Here is a 16,419-nt window from a genome sequence, read left to right as displayed (position 1 = left end):
ACCGGAGAAAGCGATCCTTCATGCAGACAAGGGACATGCTCGCTGCCTCCAGATGAGACCGTGTGATTTCGCCCCCCTCTTCAAACCATAATGAGGTGGTCGTTCTCCCCACCAGCCATGATACCCCCAAGATGCGTCCACAGTTGGTGGCATCTCCTTGGAGCAACGAAGCCCCCGTTGGCATCCTGCTAACTTACTTTGAGTTTTCCTAAGACCTCAGGAGGACAGTCTGGTCAGAAACCTGATCCTAAGTGAGTTTGTTTCCCCTGGAGCAGAATCTCCCGGTTTCTTGGCCCTGCAGCCCGTCTGTTCGTTGCTCCCCTCCCATTTTTGCACGGATGCTGCTGCTTTTCGAGGAGGACAAGAGCGAGCTGGCTTGGGCCTTTGTTGTGAACAACAAAGCTGTTTAATTGGCTCTCCTAATTGCCTTCTTCCCGTCTGCCCGGGAATTAACATATAAGCAAAACAGCCTGGGTATTATTATCAGGGGCGCCCGTGTTTCACCCAAAGAGAGGGGGGAGGGATGGAGGGAGAGGAAGGACCCCTCCCCAAACCAGCCTTTTCCTTGTTTCAAAGTCTCCACCGTCCGAAGCTTCCTGCTCTCCCCTTTGGACCGAGCTATTAAAAAGCAAGCTGCCACAGTAGTAACCCGCCCCTCTTAAGGGCGTTTGGGGGAGAGGGGAAGGGGAGAAGGGAGAGGTCCTTAGCAAATGGTTGAAGCCCACGTCCAAACCCCTTTGGCACTAAATCTCAGGGGCCTGGCACATTGCCCGGAGCTGCCAGCAGCCGGAGGGCCCAGCCCTTCCCTCTGCCGCCCAGAGAGCTGCCTGGAAGTGCCCTCTGGCCCTCCCTCCCTCTCGCCTGGAGCCCCTGCTATTGGGGCAGGGATTGAAACTCCCACCTGTGGGAGTCCTTCCACGGCACCAAACCTCACCCACTTCAACGCCTGGAGCCATGGGTGGGTTGGCTGCTTTTTTTGACCTGCGGGCAGGTCCATTTTCGACCTCATCCGTCACAAAATTGGAGGGTTTCTGACAGCCGTGCATTGGATCATCTGCTCGCCAGGGGAGAGAGATGCCATGGTTAGCGTCCCCTTGTCTTCCCAATTAATTGCAGCCCTCCAGCCGCCGGCTCTCTGCAGCGAGCCACAGTTGCTTTGCAAGGCACATTCCCGCCCCCCCCCCCAAAAAAAGGTGGGGGCAGTCCCCAGGGAAGGTCCTTGCCGCCCCCGCCAATGAAGCCAGGCGTTCATCAGGTGCTGGATGGGGCCTTTTCAGAGGGCGGCCCAAAGAAGGAGCCGCGTGTTCCTTTTTTGCTGGGTCATCTTCAGTCTTGGTGAGCCGCCAGGATGCGTGCGTCGGGTATCGCTCGATCTCCGGGCAAGTGTTGAAAGAAACGAAGCCATCATCCTTTCCGAGAGACCCAAGGTGAGGAGAAGGCGGCGCAATCCACCTTCCTCCTTAGATCCTGACGGTAAAAACGGTCCCGCCGTGTCTGTATTCAGAGGGACGCGCCTTAGGAACCAGCCGCAGCCTTGCCCCCCTCCTCTGAAGGTTAATTCGGGAAGATAATAGCGCCAGCAACAGATGCTCACAGATGCTCCAGCGAGGCGGTTCACGGAGGAAAAAATCAACAGGAATCCTCTACAAGTCCAGCCTTTGCTCGCTAGCCTAATAAAACTGCGCCGCTCGGGCTTTATTTATTAACAGGGGTCGGCTATAAATACACTTGTTACCAATGTTTTTACCTTCTGCATCGTAGCACTTTATCTTCCGTCGCATCTGTTGGTTCCGTTTCTGAACAAATGAACTCCCCCACCCTAATTCCCCACAGGCAGAGCCCATCCCCCTCCCCCTCTCTCCTCCTTGTAGGTACAACACAGTGGCATACCCCATTTTTCTTGCAGGGCTAATTAGCCACTGGTAAATTAAAAGCACCCGTTCTTTCCAGCAACACCTCTCTCGTCCTCCCTTAGAACAAATGGCAGGAAGGATGAGAACACGTCCCTCTTAAAAATAGAGGGTGGGATGTTGGGTGAGGTGTCCCTGATCCAAAGGTTTTCCTCCCAGCCATCAGCTCCAACAAACCTCCTCCCCCTCCCCCTCCCCCTCCCCACAGGAAGCTAAACAGATCTTTGCATGCATGAAGGCAGAATGGGGACACGGCTGAATTCCAGGCTCTGGTTTCGCAGTCATGCGTACCTGCTGAAGGCTGGCTGCAGTTAAGTTGCGGGCAGAGGGAGAGGCTCACACCCCAGCTTTTCTTCTCCTCCTCCTCCTCCTCCTCCTCCTCCTCCCTATCTGGAGTTACTAGAAACCTGCAGTCTTGGAATTCTGCCTGGAAGGGAGCCTCAATAGATAGATAAATATTATGATCGTGGAACCTTGATTCAACAGGCCTGCAGGAGGATTATCGCTTCCAAATATCCATCACGTTGTATCTTAACAGACCTTGCGATGAAATGGGTCAGCCGTGGGTGTGAAATGACCACAGATTTGGTTTCCTTGTCAGGGATGTTTTGAATGCACTGGAACGTGCTGTGGGTTTTTGGGGGGGTTTCTTTGGGGGGGTGGGGTGTTCAGACAAAACTGCGGTCCTTTGCAACCCAAGACTGCTGGGGTGTAGCTGTTAAATTGAAATTTGAGGAAGGTTTGGGACCTGAAAGGATAACCTAAGCAGGTTAGAATTGCTGGATTTGGGTGGCATATAAATTTAATAAATGAGGATGGCTGCTGCTGCTGCTGTTATTATAGTTAGTCCTCAACTTGCAACAGTTCATTTACTGACCAAAGTTACAGCAGCACTGAAAAAAAGGGATTTAGGAACGTTTTTCACACAACGACTGTTGCAGCTTCCCCACGGTCAAAAGAACAAAATGTGGACACTTGGCCACTGACTTGTATTTGTGACAGTTGCCATGTCCCCCGGTGACGTGATCCCCCTCTTGCATCTCAGAAGCCGGGTCCATGGGGAAGCCAGGTTCACTTAACAACCGTGTCACAACTTAACAACTGCAGGGATTCACTTAAACAATCCTGGCAAGAAAAGTCGTAAAACGGGGCAAAACTCACTTAAACGCCTCGCTTAGCCACAGAAATCTGGGGCTCCCCTGTGGTCTCCAGCCGAGGGCCGCCTGGAGCCAAGCCGGCCTCCTCCGTTGCTTGGGGGGGAAACATGGCCAGCCCTTGGGGGCCTATGGAACCGCTGTCCTTGGTGCTGAAACAAGGCCGGGCCATCCAGGCCCCTTCTGTGGGTCACCCGTGGCTTCCCCCAAAATACGGTGGTTCTGAATTGATTCGGGCATGGAAAGAATAACAGAATAAGAGGGGTGGGAGGGACCTTCCAACCCCCTCCTCAAGCAGTAGGGCCTATACCCTTTCAGACAGATGGCTGTGCAATCTCTTCTTGAAGACCTCCAGTGATGGAGCAGCCACAACTTCCCTTCCACTGTCAGGAAACGTTCTCCTTAGTTCTAGATTGTATCTCTCCTCGATGAGTTTCCATCCGTTGTTTCTTGTCCTGCCCTCAGGGGCTTTGGAGAATAAGTTGCCCCCCTCTTCTTTGTGGCAGCCCCTCAAATATTGCAACATTGCTGCACCCCAATTCCTTCTTTTCACTAGACTAGACATACCCGGAACCTGCAACCATTCGTTGTATGTTTTAGCCTCCAGACCCCTAATCATCTTCGTTGCTCTTTTCTGCACTCTTTCCAGAGTCTCAACATCTTTTTTATAATATGGCGAACAAAACTGGATGCCGTATTCCAGGTGTGGCCTTACTAAGGCCTTATAAAGCGGTAGTAGACCTTTACACGATCTTGATTCCATTCCTCTGTTAATGAAGCCTGGGATTGAGGGAGGGTTTCTGTAAAGGGCCTAAGGAAGAGAGGGTGCAGAATACCCTGCCCCTCACCCTTAAACACCAGGAAAAGACCTACAAATCCTTGCTGTGTTTGCGCAGGTGACATAGCCGTTACGACTACGTCCTTGTCAGCGGAAGGAAGCTTACATTGTTTGCATTTAGACATACTGTCTTCCTTCTAAATAACCCTGACTTTGAAGCCCTTTGGCATTAAAGGAAGAATGAAATAGAATTTCGCTTTTTCTCTCTGGATCAAACAGTCAAGTTGAGTATCAATACAGTTATTGTGTTTTGTATTTCAAAAGCTGCCCGGGGAATATTTTATTGATGGGAGAGGTTTCAATGTAATTGTCTTCACAGTCTCCGTTGCCGTCACATATCTGCATATATTTAGATTAAATTCTGAAGAGGGGAATGCTAGCAAGCATCAAAAACTCGTGAAGCCATAGAGAGCAGTATCTTTACGGTTAATTTTGAGGCAAGCTCTGTCATTCTTTCAATATAATTTACAAATCTCCTCTTCCTTTGCACCATCTAATTTAATCAGAATGGCTCACGCGGTAAGTTTACACTGGCAGAAAGCTGCAGGTGATGTTCAAATAAATGTCAAGTCTTTTTTTTTTAAAAAAAAAATAGAAAACCTTCCTTCCCATTCTGAGCAAGGCTTCTTCCCTCAGAGGCTCCAAGCCGGAGGCAACGCAGAGCTGAGATTTTTCTCTCGGGTCTGTCAGTGACCCCCGTTTTCCTTCCTACTTGGGGTCCCCGGCCTAGCCCAGGTCGGCTTTCAAACTATGCCTCATATTTGTAAACCTGCAACGGTGCCCAGTGCAAAGTTGGCTTTGACCCTTTAGGCCAAGCCCTCGTCTCGGTCTTCCCTCTGCATATGCTTGGTGGTGGGGAGGATCGTCAACCCTCGCCTCCTCTCTGGTTGTAAAGAGCCTTTTGCAAGGAGGCTCCCAGGGCGGGTCAGCCCAAGTTCTGCCTCACACTGGCCCTCTCGGTTCGGGCCGGAGGGAGCCGGAGATGATTTCCTGGGCGTTTTTAAGACCAAACGGAAGGCTAAACAGCTCTGCGATTGCAGGCTGCCAGATCCCTGGTGGAAAATGGGTTGCAGGACACTGCAAATTCCGATGTGCGAAACATGCTGCCTGCCTGGTCCCCCATGCGCTGTGAGTGACATTTCACATTCCCGCTCCACTAATGTCACTGCAAGCATGGTTGGATTGAGGTCAGTCTCTGGCCGTTCCCTCCCCGACTCCCCCTTTGCCCCAAGCCTTTGGCTCTTGCGTTCCAGTTCCCCTTCCCTCCCAGTCCAGCAGTTCTTGGACCAAGCCAGCGTGGTATTGATCACTGGGCCAGCAGCCTTGCGCAGGCCGTCCGAGGGAGGGGAGAGCCTCACTCCACAGCTGCACCACCAAAAGGCGTTGAGCGACAGAGACAGGCACGCATATGTGCGTGCTCCCTCCCTCCCTCCCTCCTTCCTTCCCTCCTTCCTTCCCTCTGTCACTCCTTGGCTGGGCATTCTCGTAGCTGGCTGGAAATACAGCAGGCAGACCCGCGTGCGTCCTCCTCCTGTAGGGCTCTTTTGTTCCGCCGACAAGCAGCTTTGGCACCGGAGCTCAGGAGGAGCTCAGCTCCGGGGGGAAATTCCTGCGGCTGAACCGCAGAGAGCGCTTGGCTTTTCCTCAGGTAAGGCTGCCTGGGGTGTGGGTGGCGCAAAGTGCAACTCCCCAGGAGAGACAGACGTGGGCTGGCCTAGAAAGGTTTGAAAGGTCCTGTTTGTTGGTGGGGGGAACGATGTTCAGCCTCCCTCCACCCCCGTCCCGCTATCGGACGCACCACCCGGTCAGTCCTGCCGTTGGCACCACCGGGCTTTCCAGTGGACGTGGCGCCCTCAGGCCGGGCAAAGTTGAGCCTGTGCTCCAGCTGACCGACTGGTTCAGGTTCCTTTGTCCTGGGCACATCTGGCTGGCCACCCTCGGGCCAGGAGGAAGAGAGCGTGGCGTTCTATGCGCAGAGGACCCCCGGCCTGAACTCGGAAGGGCTGCGGGGTGCAGGGGGGCCAGCTGGGATCTGGGGCCAGGGAGCCGAAGCCTGGCAGGACGGGGTGAGGAGGGGCCGGAGCAGCTGCCCTGGCTGCTCCATCTCCTGTGGAGCACGTGGACTTGGGCTTGGGAGGAAGCCGGAGCTGCTTGGCTCTCGGAGCCCAGAAGGCTTTGAAATAATGAGGAGGGGCACTGCTTCGGAGAGGGGTCCTCGGCCCTGGTGGGGCCTTTCCTGCAGCCCCCTCTCTGGAAGGGGAAGAGGCACTGCAGGGTTGCGGGGGGGCCCGGCTGGGACATCCTGAACAACAAGCCGGGCTTCGTGGGGGAGCAACCGGGGCGGGGGGGAGAGGGGCAGAGAGCCGTGTTCCCCTTTTCTATGGGGCCAGAAGAAACCTCTTGTGGGGAGAGCCGTTTCTCCACTGGGGTGTGGCAGTGGGGAAGGTTGGGGGGCTCCTGCCAGGGGGAGGAGAACAAGCAACGGGGTCTGTTTTGTGTCCGGCAAGAGTGGTTGAAACTTCCCTGCGGATTCTTAGACGGGACCATGGCTGTCCCCACCCCAGGGTCTCTCTCCTCCCCCCCCCCACAATGAAGGGCATCCTAGGGGAGGAAGTGAGTCTGGTGAGAGGGTGAAGGAGGCACCGGTTTGGGGTCACGAAGTGTAGGGACGAAAGGCAGGGATGCCCATCCGGTCCCACCGCCTACCACGCTCCTCTCCACGGCGGGGAGGCTGGAAGCACAGAACAGAATTCCCAGCCAGCACTTGCTTCTTGTGCTAGAGGCTGGCCTGGATGGGGAGGGGTCCCGGCCAGCTCGGGGGCCTGCATGGTCCCTAAAGTCCTTTTGGTTCGGATGCTCTTTAACGGGCAGGACTGGGATGGGGCAACATTTCTCCAAAGATCATTTTGAGTTTTGGATGGCTTCTACCTTGCAAAGGCCTCTGAACATGTGCAGAGAGCTTCCTCCCCAGGCGTTTGACTCATGCACCTTTGCTTCCTAATGACTCAGAACGTTGTTCCCCCACCGTGGCGACTTTAAGAGGCCTGGACTTCAACTCCCAGCGTTCCCCAGCCAGCCGGGTGGAGAAGTGCTGAACGCCAGGGGAGCCTGGCGATTTAAACCCTCCTGGGCTCCGTCCTTATTCTCATTGGCACGTCTCAGCCGTGTGCGGTTTGGGAAGGGGGGGGCAACCGCAGTTCCCAGCCGGCTGGGGGGTTATTCACCCGGTTGCACCCGCTTTGAAACGCCCTCTGCTGCACCCGTGTCCAGTTTGAATTCGCACAGACTTCCTCCTTTTCAGGGAATGGAGAGTCGCCGGGCGCCAAACCTGTTTTTATTTGCCTTTTAAAAGGGGGAAACTCCTGCAATGCTGCCTGTCAGCCAAGAACGGGGCTCAAACCCATTTCCGGATGAGCAGTGACATTTCCACTCCCCCTTGTTGCCTGAGGTTTCCGCATGTCGGGTGGTGGAAATGGAGGAAGCTTGTTAGCCGGTGCCGGGCATCCCCACCCTGTCAAAAATCTCCCCCCACCCGCCACCAGGCCCCCTCAGTCTTCCAAGGGGCTTTTTCCCGGAGGAATCTCCTCTTTAATGGTTGTGTGTTTCCATCGGTAAAAACCTGAGCTTGAGGGAGAGGAAGGAAAAGCTGTTTATTTTCCACTGAGCTGCCAGCAGAGCACATCACAATCACCCCCATTTTACAGACAGGGCAACTGAGGCTACGAGAAGGGCAGTGGGGTGGATGCACAGGACAGACTGTGCTTTTCTGGACCAAGGCAGGGCTCAACTCTCCCTCATTTTTTGGGTCTGGCTTGACCAGAAGGGCAGAAAACGTCAGCGGTGGTTGAACTACTCCAGTTTCCCTTCGGCTGAGCTGGCTGGAGTTCAGCCCCACCTGGGGAAGCCTTTTGCTGTTTTTCTCTTGGCTGCTTTTGGGATAATTCTGCTTTTGCTCACAAAGGTTCTACTGACTTGCTTTACTTTTTAGACCTCTCCTTTAGACCAGGGGTCTCCAACCTTAGCAACTTTAAGCCTGGAGGACTTCAACTCCCAGAATTCTTTTAAGGTCCTCCAGGCTTAAAGTTGTTAAGGTTGGAGACCCCTGCTTTAGCCGAAGGGTAAGCTTGCGTGACCTCACTTATGCTCGCAAGACTGGAGTCGGCCTCCATCTTAGCGTCTCCCACGACTGACATTTGGAACCCCGGACTCATCGCTTGACCGCTGGATCGCAGGGGGCAGCTGTCCAAAGCAGGCCTTGGGGTCAGAGGCAGTACGGGGTATCTACCGCACCTCCACCATCACGAAAAAAAATGGAAACTGGGTGGGGAGAGAAGCAGCGGTCCAAGATGAAACGTTCAGGATGCGACCCGGGGCCGCTCGGAGGTGCTCTTCCTGTGGCTGAGAACAACAAGGCGCCGAATTCAGGGAGATCTGCCTGGTGGCCTTCCCTGCAAAATACACCCCAACCCGCCAGGCTCTGCAAAGGAGCAAATTTTGGCCGGGCTGTACCTGGATTTTCTTCCTTGATGCCGGTGGGTCAGTTCGAAAGCAGGTTCTGAGGCTTGGTTTGCTTTCGTAAAACCCACCCCCGTTGCACCCAGAAGGTGTGAGGTGCAAAGCCAAAAATAAACTTCCAGGACCGGAGCATCAAACCGTAGACAAGACGGGAGAAGAAAGGCCCTTCCATGGAAGCTGCCTCTGCTCCGAGAGCCGAGGGGTTGAACAGGGGCCCCCCAACCAAAGGAGAGGAAGGGTCCTTTGCTCCTCTGTTTCTACAGGCTAAAGCGAGCCGAAGGGCGAAAAGGATAACCACGACCTGGTTGGGGAGGCCCAGGTATTTCGTCCCAGGGCGGGGGCTGCGATCTGAGAGAAGGAATTGCTCTCGGAGGAGAGAGATCCAGGCACGGATGCAGAATTGGTGCAGAGGAAGCTGCCGGGAGGGGGGAAGGGGGGGGGGCGGAGGAAATGCCACACAAACAGGTGGCCTCTTTTCAGCCAACTGCAAAATCTCACCCAGGGCTATTCAACGTCCCCGAAAAGGGATTTGTGGCTGTCAGCAAGTTTATTGTTTCTGACAGCTTTTCCATCAGCCTGGTGGAGCCGGTGCATCTTCCCCGGAGGGGCGGTTGCCATGGTGAGGCTGCTGGGGGCGGGGGGCTTCTTCCCCACGGGGAAAGGAGGGACGCCCGTCTGGGTGAGGGGCAGAAAATGCAGAGGGCGAAGGAGGCCCAGGGCAAGAGAGGCCTGGAACGAGGGTCCGAAGAGACGGCGGGGCTACTGTAGCAGCTTCTGCTGGGTGAACCTGAAACCAGAACCAAAAGGTGCAATAGAGAAATTTGGGGAAAGAAAAAAAGGGTCTTCCTGCCTTGAGGGCAGTTCAGGCCAATTCGGTCCCCCAGACTGGATGGGGTCCTGTTGCGAAGCCGGCTTGCTTGGTGGATATACAGGTTGGCACCCCCCAACTCTGGTCTTCGTGCTCTGGGGCAGCTGCCTCCCTACTTGGGGGAAAGAACCTCTCTTGGTGGGGATGGTGGTTGGGAAGGGTGTAGACCAGGGGTCTCCAAACTTGGCCACTTGAAGACTTGTGGGAGTTGAAGTCCACAAGTCTTCAAGTGGCCAAGTCTGGGGACCTCTGTTGTAGACCCTGAGTGTGGATCGCTGTCTTGGCCATGTTGGTCAACCCCGAGGCCTGTTGAAGGCCGCTCGTACCACAGCCGCCAGGGCAGAGGAGAAAGGACCGGGTAGCGCAAGAGGCTCTCCTAGATTAAATGTAGCCTTGAGAGGAAGGAGCCCTGGCAGGTCCCCTCTGGAAAGCGAGCCGTTGCGCAGCGGAGCCTCCTCCGCCACCGGGGCTGAAGCACCCAGACTCGAGGGATAAATAGTGGAGAAGGCCTCTTTGTGGGCTTCCCAGAAGCCACCCGTGGCCCACTGAAGGCAAGGCGGCCATATTCTCCCTCCATTCACAGTTGAAGCACACATCACAATCCAGAGGGGATCTTGTTTGCCTCCCCCCCCCCCACCCCACCCACCCAGGAAATGCAGCAGGAAGACAAGCGAGATCCTTGTGGGGGAGGGGGAGAATGGGTTTGCCCTGCAAGGGAGACATTTTCCTGCTCCAGGAATTGACCGCCTGCAAACAAGCTCAGGGGGTGCATGGCCCCTCCTGAAGGGGGAAGGGAGGCTCTTTTGGTGCTTCCAGGCCTCTCCTGCTAGTGACATGGTTCTTCCACCAGCCCTACACACACACACACACACACACACACACACACACACACACACACACACACCACACCACACCACACCACACCACACCACACCACACCACACCACAAAGAGATTTGCTCTAGATAGGACCTAGGGATAGCAAGAAAGGGGAAACAGGTCAGGCGCTGAAGAGGGAGGAAAGGGGTGTGTGCAGGGGGGCTGGTGGTTGCCTGGGGGGGGGACAGGGGTGCCTCCTGGAATGGAAAGATTGAAGGTGCCTTCAAGGGAGGAGGTCGAAAAGTGGACTGGAATGATGACTAGCTGGGGTGAGGGGTTGAAGAAGGAGAACAGAATTGGAGAAAGCAGGGTTGAATTCTTCATGCAACGGAAGGGAAGGGAAGAAAGTGGATGGAAGGAAGGAAGGAAGGAAGGAAGGAAGGAAGAAGGAAGGAAGGAGAGGATGGATGGAAGGAAGGAAGGGAGAGGATGGAAGGAAAGGAATGGATGGAAGGAAGGAAGGAAGGAAGGAAGGAAGGAAGGAAGGAAGGAAGGAAGCGTGGAAGAAAGGGTGGAAGAAAGGAAAGAAAAGGAAGAGGAGGAGTGGATTTGTTGTAGATATTGTGGAACAGCTATGTTGGCAACTGTTGCTTAGAATTTCCCTGGTTTAGGCACCGCAAAGCATGCTGACTTTGCGTCCGGCTGGAGCTCTCCTTCCTCTCGGGCAAACGAGCATAGCTAGCAGTTTGATTCCCTCTTCCTGAGTGCAAGACAATGGGTGCCAAGCAGCTCTTGGGCAGAGGCAGGCCGAGGGAGGCTCTCTTCCGCGGAGAAATTGGGCCACTGGATTTAATTTCTTCCCCTCTCTGGAAGCAGCTCAGTTTTCAGAGCTCCTGCAGCCGAAGGCGGAGCAACTTCTCAGGAATGGGTAATTAGGCAGCGGGTGAGTTTTTGGCACGCCTAGCCAGCCTTGAGTGTGGCTGCCGCGGGCAGACTTGTGGGCAGGGGGGTGGGAGGGTCAGCCAGCCCGAATGCAAACAGAGAGGGGTCTATTGTGGTAAGGGGGCTCTCCAGAAAAGGGTGGGGGCTGTTTGAGACCTGGGCACCCAATAAAGTGTGAAAGGAGCTGCCACTGATTGCAGATATTCTATCCTTGGTTACCTTGGACAGCTCCCCTCTGATTCAGCCATGGGGCCTTCTCCACCATCCTGGTCCTGGCCTTCCCCTCTGCCCCGAGGCAGCCTTGCTGCGATTCCCTTGCCGGCCCCTCCTCCAAGTCCCTTCCTGGGGTTGTGGAGAGGCAGAAAAGAGACCCCCGGTTTCTCTCCCACCCTGCCTTCTTCCTCCCCTTCGGCTTGCGTTCGTTATCTATCTGTTGATGCAAGGAAGGAAGGAAGGGCCGTTGGCTCACTTCAGAAGCCCCGCAGAAGAACGCAGACGTCTCCCCACCCTTTGTCACTGAGCAAAGCTCAGCTGCAGCCCCTCTGCCCTTTCTCTGTGGGGGAGAGGAAGAAGAGCTGGGGACTTTTGGGGTGAACTGGGGTGAACGAAGTGATGAGTTGGTGGAGAAATGAACTGACACGCCCTTCGTGCCCCCAGTCGGTTCTCTGGCGAATTGGGTGTAATTTACAGTGCAGTTAACTCCGTGCTTCTCTTCCTTGTCAGCATCCTGCAAAAGGGGGTTAGGGGATGGTGGGGTCGGGGCATTTCCACACTGGTTTTAATTGGGATGTCAAAGCCAGAGAGCAGCCTGGTTCAAAGAGGGAGGCTTTGGGAGAGACCGGTTGAAGGAGGACCACAGCTTACGAAATGGCTGATGGGGAACGGCAGGGCGTCCTTAGGACAGCTGTGGGCTCCTTCAGCCCCCCAAGAGAATAAATGTTTTAAGAGTTGGCAGGGGAGGGTTGGGGGGGGGCTCGGAAGCCATTCCACCCTCCCTCCCTCTGCCAAATCGCCTCTGCCAACAGCAGAAGGCTTTACAGGTGATTTCCTGGCCACGTGTTGGAAAGAGCTCAGAATGCTGGCGGAAAAAGCTTGGATGGTTTGAATTGGGGTCAGAGAAGAAGAAGGGGGGGAAGGGATGCCTCCCCTCACCCCCACCCCACCCCCACCTCTTGGTTTATGTAAATAAATGCGATCTGAATCTGTCCATCTCTGTGTCTCGCTCTTCTTCCAACAAGGGAAAGGACCCGCCTGTCATTAATTCTGAAATGCGCTCAGGAAACGGGAAGGGAGGAGGCGGAGGGAAGGGGGAGGAAAGACGGAGAGATTTCTCTACCTCCGTCTTTCTCCCTGTTTCTTTCTTCCTCTACTCCCTTCCGTCCGTCTCTTCCCTTCCTGTCCTTTCAGGTCAGTGGTACTTTGAAGTTTCTCAGTAGGTTCTCCCCCCATCCCCCCGCCCCTTTTAAAGAGAACCGGGTAAAGCAGGCAGGGCCGAAAGAAGCCCCACACGGCCTCCTTCGTGGCGTGCATCCGTGGCCACCTTCTCTGCTCCCCCTGATCAGGGTGGAAGAGAGCTGCATTGCAGAGCGCCCTGCCTCCCTCCCAGCTCTGGAGCCTCTGCCTGGAGCTGCCTGCCTCCCCGGAGCCCTCCAACCCTTTTGCCCTTCTCCCCTGCAGGAATTGGGCGGGTCTCTTCCCAGGTCTGCTGCTTCCCCGCAGGCCTGGAATGAGTTACTTAGAGCCGGGGTCTCCAACCTTGGCAACTTGAAGACTTGTGGACTTCAACTCCCATAATTCCTCAGCCAGTGGACCCCTGACTTAGGGGAAACTTGGCTGTTTTTTCCAATGCTCTCCAGCCAGCCCAGAAACTGTTGATGGAGTTAGATAAGCAACACGACTGTGTGTTGTGTCTTCAAAGCCCAACAATGGACCTGCCTCCCGCTCCTGGTTGCCCGGCTGGCTCTCCGCGGGAATGTCAGATCGCCGTTTGGAAACACAAGGCAGGCAAATTCTTTTTGGAAAGTGGCTATTCGTCCCCCTCTCCTTGGGGGCCAAAGACCTATTGGTGGCTCTTTATTCCTCTTAAATTTGGAGGGGTGCTGGGTGAGCAGGGAAGAGCTGCCCGGGTGATGACGGGGACCGCAGTCTCCAGGGAGCCTCCGGCTGGCAGAGGTCACCGGGCCCGTTTCATGGGCAGAGCCATGGCTCACTGACCCTCGAGGGGGACCTGGGCAGGCTGCAGGTGTGTTTTTTTAGGACCAGCCAGGTGTAAAAAAGCCCCGCAAAGGCAGAAATCCCCACACAGCCCCAAGGGCTACCATTTGGTGATTCCGTCCTAAAGGCGCCGCGGTTGCTGGGAAATGGGGGCCAAAGAAGAAATGACATTGAAGAAAGAGACATTCTGAGCCATTTAGAAAATTAACAGTTGGGAGGCTGTGCAAAAGGACTGCCCGAGTTCTGCTGAGGCACCAGAACCGGGAATGATGGATGGTGGAAGGGAGCCAAAGGGAGCCAGGGGGCCTGTTCCAACTCTCCCAGTTTGATTGCTAAAGTGCCATGCTGCTGGCCCATTTCCAGTGGCAAGCGAGTTGGCATGCAGCAGGAATCCATTTGCAAGAGTAGTCTACTGGGAAACCCTTTCTCCTTGCAATGGCTGGATGCCCCAATGCGGGCAGAAAAGAGAACCGCCCCTTGCGTCCCAGCTCGGGATGTTTTCGGTTGGCTCTTGGTGGCACCAGGGATGTTTCACTCACAGGGTGTCCGGCCCCAAGGAAGACCACATGGCGTGGCTTCAGAGTAGTTTCCTTATTGTGTTTTGCCTTTAGACAGACTCTTGCCAGACTCCAGCAGCTATTGATACCCTGGGAACTGCTGGGGAGGAGCCGTCTGAACCCTTTTCTGCCAACCAAATTCTCTCATGCTTTGCTCTCTGGAAGGCAGCCCCTCCCTCCTGGGAATCCAGGCTACCTTCCACCACAGCCGCATCTGGGATCTTTGGGTGCATGGGAAGGAGAGCACCGCTGCAGGTGGCCCCAAAAGTGGAGAGATCCGGATATGCCTTTCCTGGGATGGCCAACTCCTCCTCCTCTTCCTCCTCCCGCTTCAAACTTGCGAATCTTTTGTTTTTCAGACTCTCCTGACTTAGACCATGACGGACACGGCAGTCAGCAGCAGCCCCAGTCAGTGGGGGTATCAGAGCGACCGGCAGGGGGCTCTTCAGAGCAGGTGAGCAGGCTCTGTCCGTAGAGTTCCCTTTGGCAGCTGGGTGTCCACGCCCCACTAAGCCTTGGTTTGGGTAACCCTGGCGCCCTGAATTAGTCGGGTGGCTTCACACGCTGGGCTCACCACGGTTGTGCAGAGCGCACAAAAGACCAAAGCAAAGGGTCTTTTGGGACGCTACGGGTGGTTTCATGGGGGTTAGGGGTCCCATGAAGGAGCTGGAGGTCCTGGCGCCAGAGAACCGGTGGGGTCTCCGAGGCTGGGGGTTTCCAAGGGGAGGGGTAGAGAGGCCTCTCTTTCAGGGGCGGGCGACGGAGGCAACTTCACGACTCCTGGACTCAGGAATTCCGGAAGTTGGAAGCGCACAGCTCCTAAAGTTGCCACAAAGCCCCACCCTGCTTTAGATGCTCCGGCTATGCTCCTGCACCAAACCGAAGGCTGGACCCGATGACCTCAAGGACCCCTTCCACCCCCAGGATTGTCAGCCAGGGGATCCAGATCCTCTTTCCACCACCACCCCACACCCTCTGCTCCTTTCCAATCGTAAGATGGGTGCCCGCGCCCCAAGGCCGCCCTCCCAGCCCAGGGCTTGTCTGCGCATTAATCAGCGCCTCCTTGTTGGACCTCCGCATCTCGCTGACCGGCTTTGCCCCACATAATTGAATTCATTCTGTTAATTTCCACCCTGAAGCGCCTGTTCTACCTCGCCTCACTCCTGGATTTAGTGCCTGAATTCAATTCCAGGAATTTAAATAATATATGCATCTCTGGCTCTGCACAAGAACTCTTTGCTCTCTGATCAACTGCCTGGATGTTAATGGCCTGCGGAGAAGGGAGGAGAAGACATATGAGGGGTGGGTGGGAGGGAATTCATTAGGTTTTAAATTGCTTGCAGGTCACTGGCGGCGGCGGGGGGGGGGGGGGCAGGCAGGGCAGGGCACAGCCCAGAGGGATTTGGCTGCTGGAGCCATGGCTCTGCGGGTATCTTGACATTCGTTGCTGGTGAATTTGGGCCCATCGAAACCTCAGTTCCATTAGTATTATTATTGTTATTATTTTTAGGGTTGCTATTCCTTTGCCAATACTTTTGCGATTAGGCTTTAGTTCCTGCACTCTATAAAATTTCTGGCATTTTCAAAAAGGGAGCAGTTGCCCATAGGGTCTTTCCCATCAAATATAGATATAGGTATATAGATATATATAGATATATATATACTTATATGTTTCCCTTAGTCTCGTCCTGATTCCCTTGAATTGCAGCGAGCCTGTTTTCTGCAATCCCTCGGAGAGGATCACCCGACGCACGCAAATTCCTTTTTATTATTTAGCAAAATATAGCCTGCCAGTGTCAGGAAACGAAGCCGGCTGATTTATACAACACCGTGAGCCAAAAATGCTGGCTTATTATTTGAAGAGGACAAACAGATGATTAAAGGAACTGGCTTCGGAGGCACAACCCTTATTTTAACACTTGGCAAACCCAAGCAAGCTTTTTCCTGTTTCTGGAGCCCCAGCAGCTGGTGGCAGCCTGAATGGATCGGCGGTACCGGTGGTTGGGTCTTTTCAACAAGCCCTGTTCCGGAAGATGATGTCCCCCAGGAGGGGGCCCTCAAGGCCAACCTTATGCAGCGAATCCCATGTGCCACACCTAGGAGCCACAGCTAGTAGGAAGGGCCTTGGGCAGGCTGGGCCCCTCCTGGGGAGTCTCCTTCGGAAGGGGGGGGAAGTTCTCTGCAGGCTGCTCAGATGCCTTCTGGTCATATGGACCGGCACCGAAAGCGCCCTATGAATCCAGGTTTTAAGGTGGTTAAGAAACATGATATTAAATCTATATATAGAAGAGCGAAATACCACTCACGCATCATCACAAAACCTCCAGAACCGTAAAACTTACAAACTTGAAATTTGGCCCGTATATTCCTCTTGGCTTCTAGGGGGTCACTAAGAAAATTTTTTTCCAAATGACCGTCTCAACATGAGTATTTCCTATATTATTGACACGCTCTGATGCTAAGGAGTTCTACTCCCTCTTCCCACCTGAAAAGAAATCTCTTCCAAATGCAAAACACAAGCAGAGGAGGGGAGATTCGGTTTCAGTTTTAGTTTCAGAGCACCAAGCAGCTTTAGTACAGAACAGTTGAGCTAAGCCACGCCC

The 16,419-nt window shown here is 54.6% G+C and overlaps 1 protein-coding gene across 1 annotated transcript in view; it reads left to right on the top strand.

The window, feature by feature from the left end:
- The first annotated feature begins 14,147 nt into the window (after window positions 1–14,147).
- Window positions 14,148–16,419, top strand: part of RPH3A (rabphilin 3A) — a 20,732-nt gene continuing 18,460 nt past the window's right edge. Inside the window, 1 exon segment of the mRNA XM_087913460.1 lies at window positions 14,148–14,270. Within this exon segment, the coding sequence (XP_087769586.1) occupies window positions 14,194–14,270 (77 nt within the window). The 5' untranslated portion in view covers window positions 14,148–14,193.

Source organism: Pseudonaja textilis, chromosome 15 (assembly GCF_049901715.1).
Source record: "Pseudonaja textilis isolate UNSWEBS1 chromosome 15, rPseTex1.2, whole genome shotgun sequence".
Classification (NCBI taxonomy): Eukaryota; Metazoa; Chordata; class Lepidosauria; order Squamata; family Elapidae; genus Pseudonaja; species Pseudonaja textilis.
The sequence above is the reverse complement of the archived record's forward strand: the minus strand, read 5'-3'. Positions and strand labels throughout refer to the sequence as shown.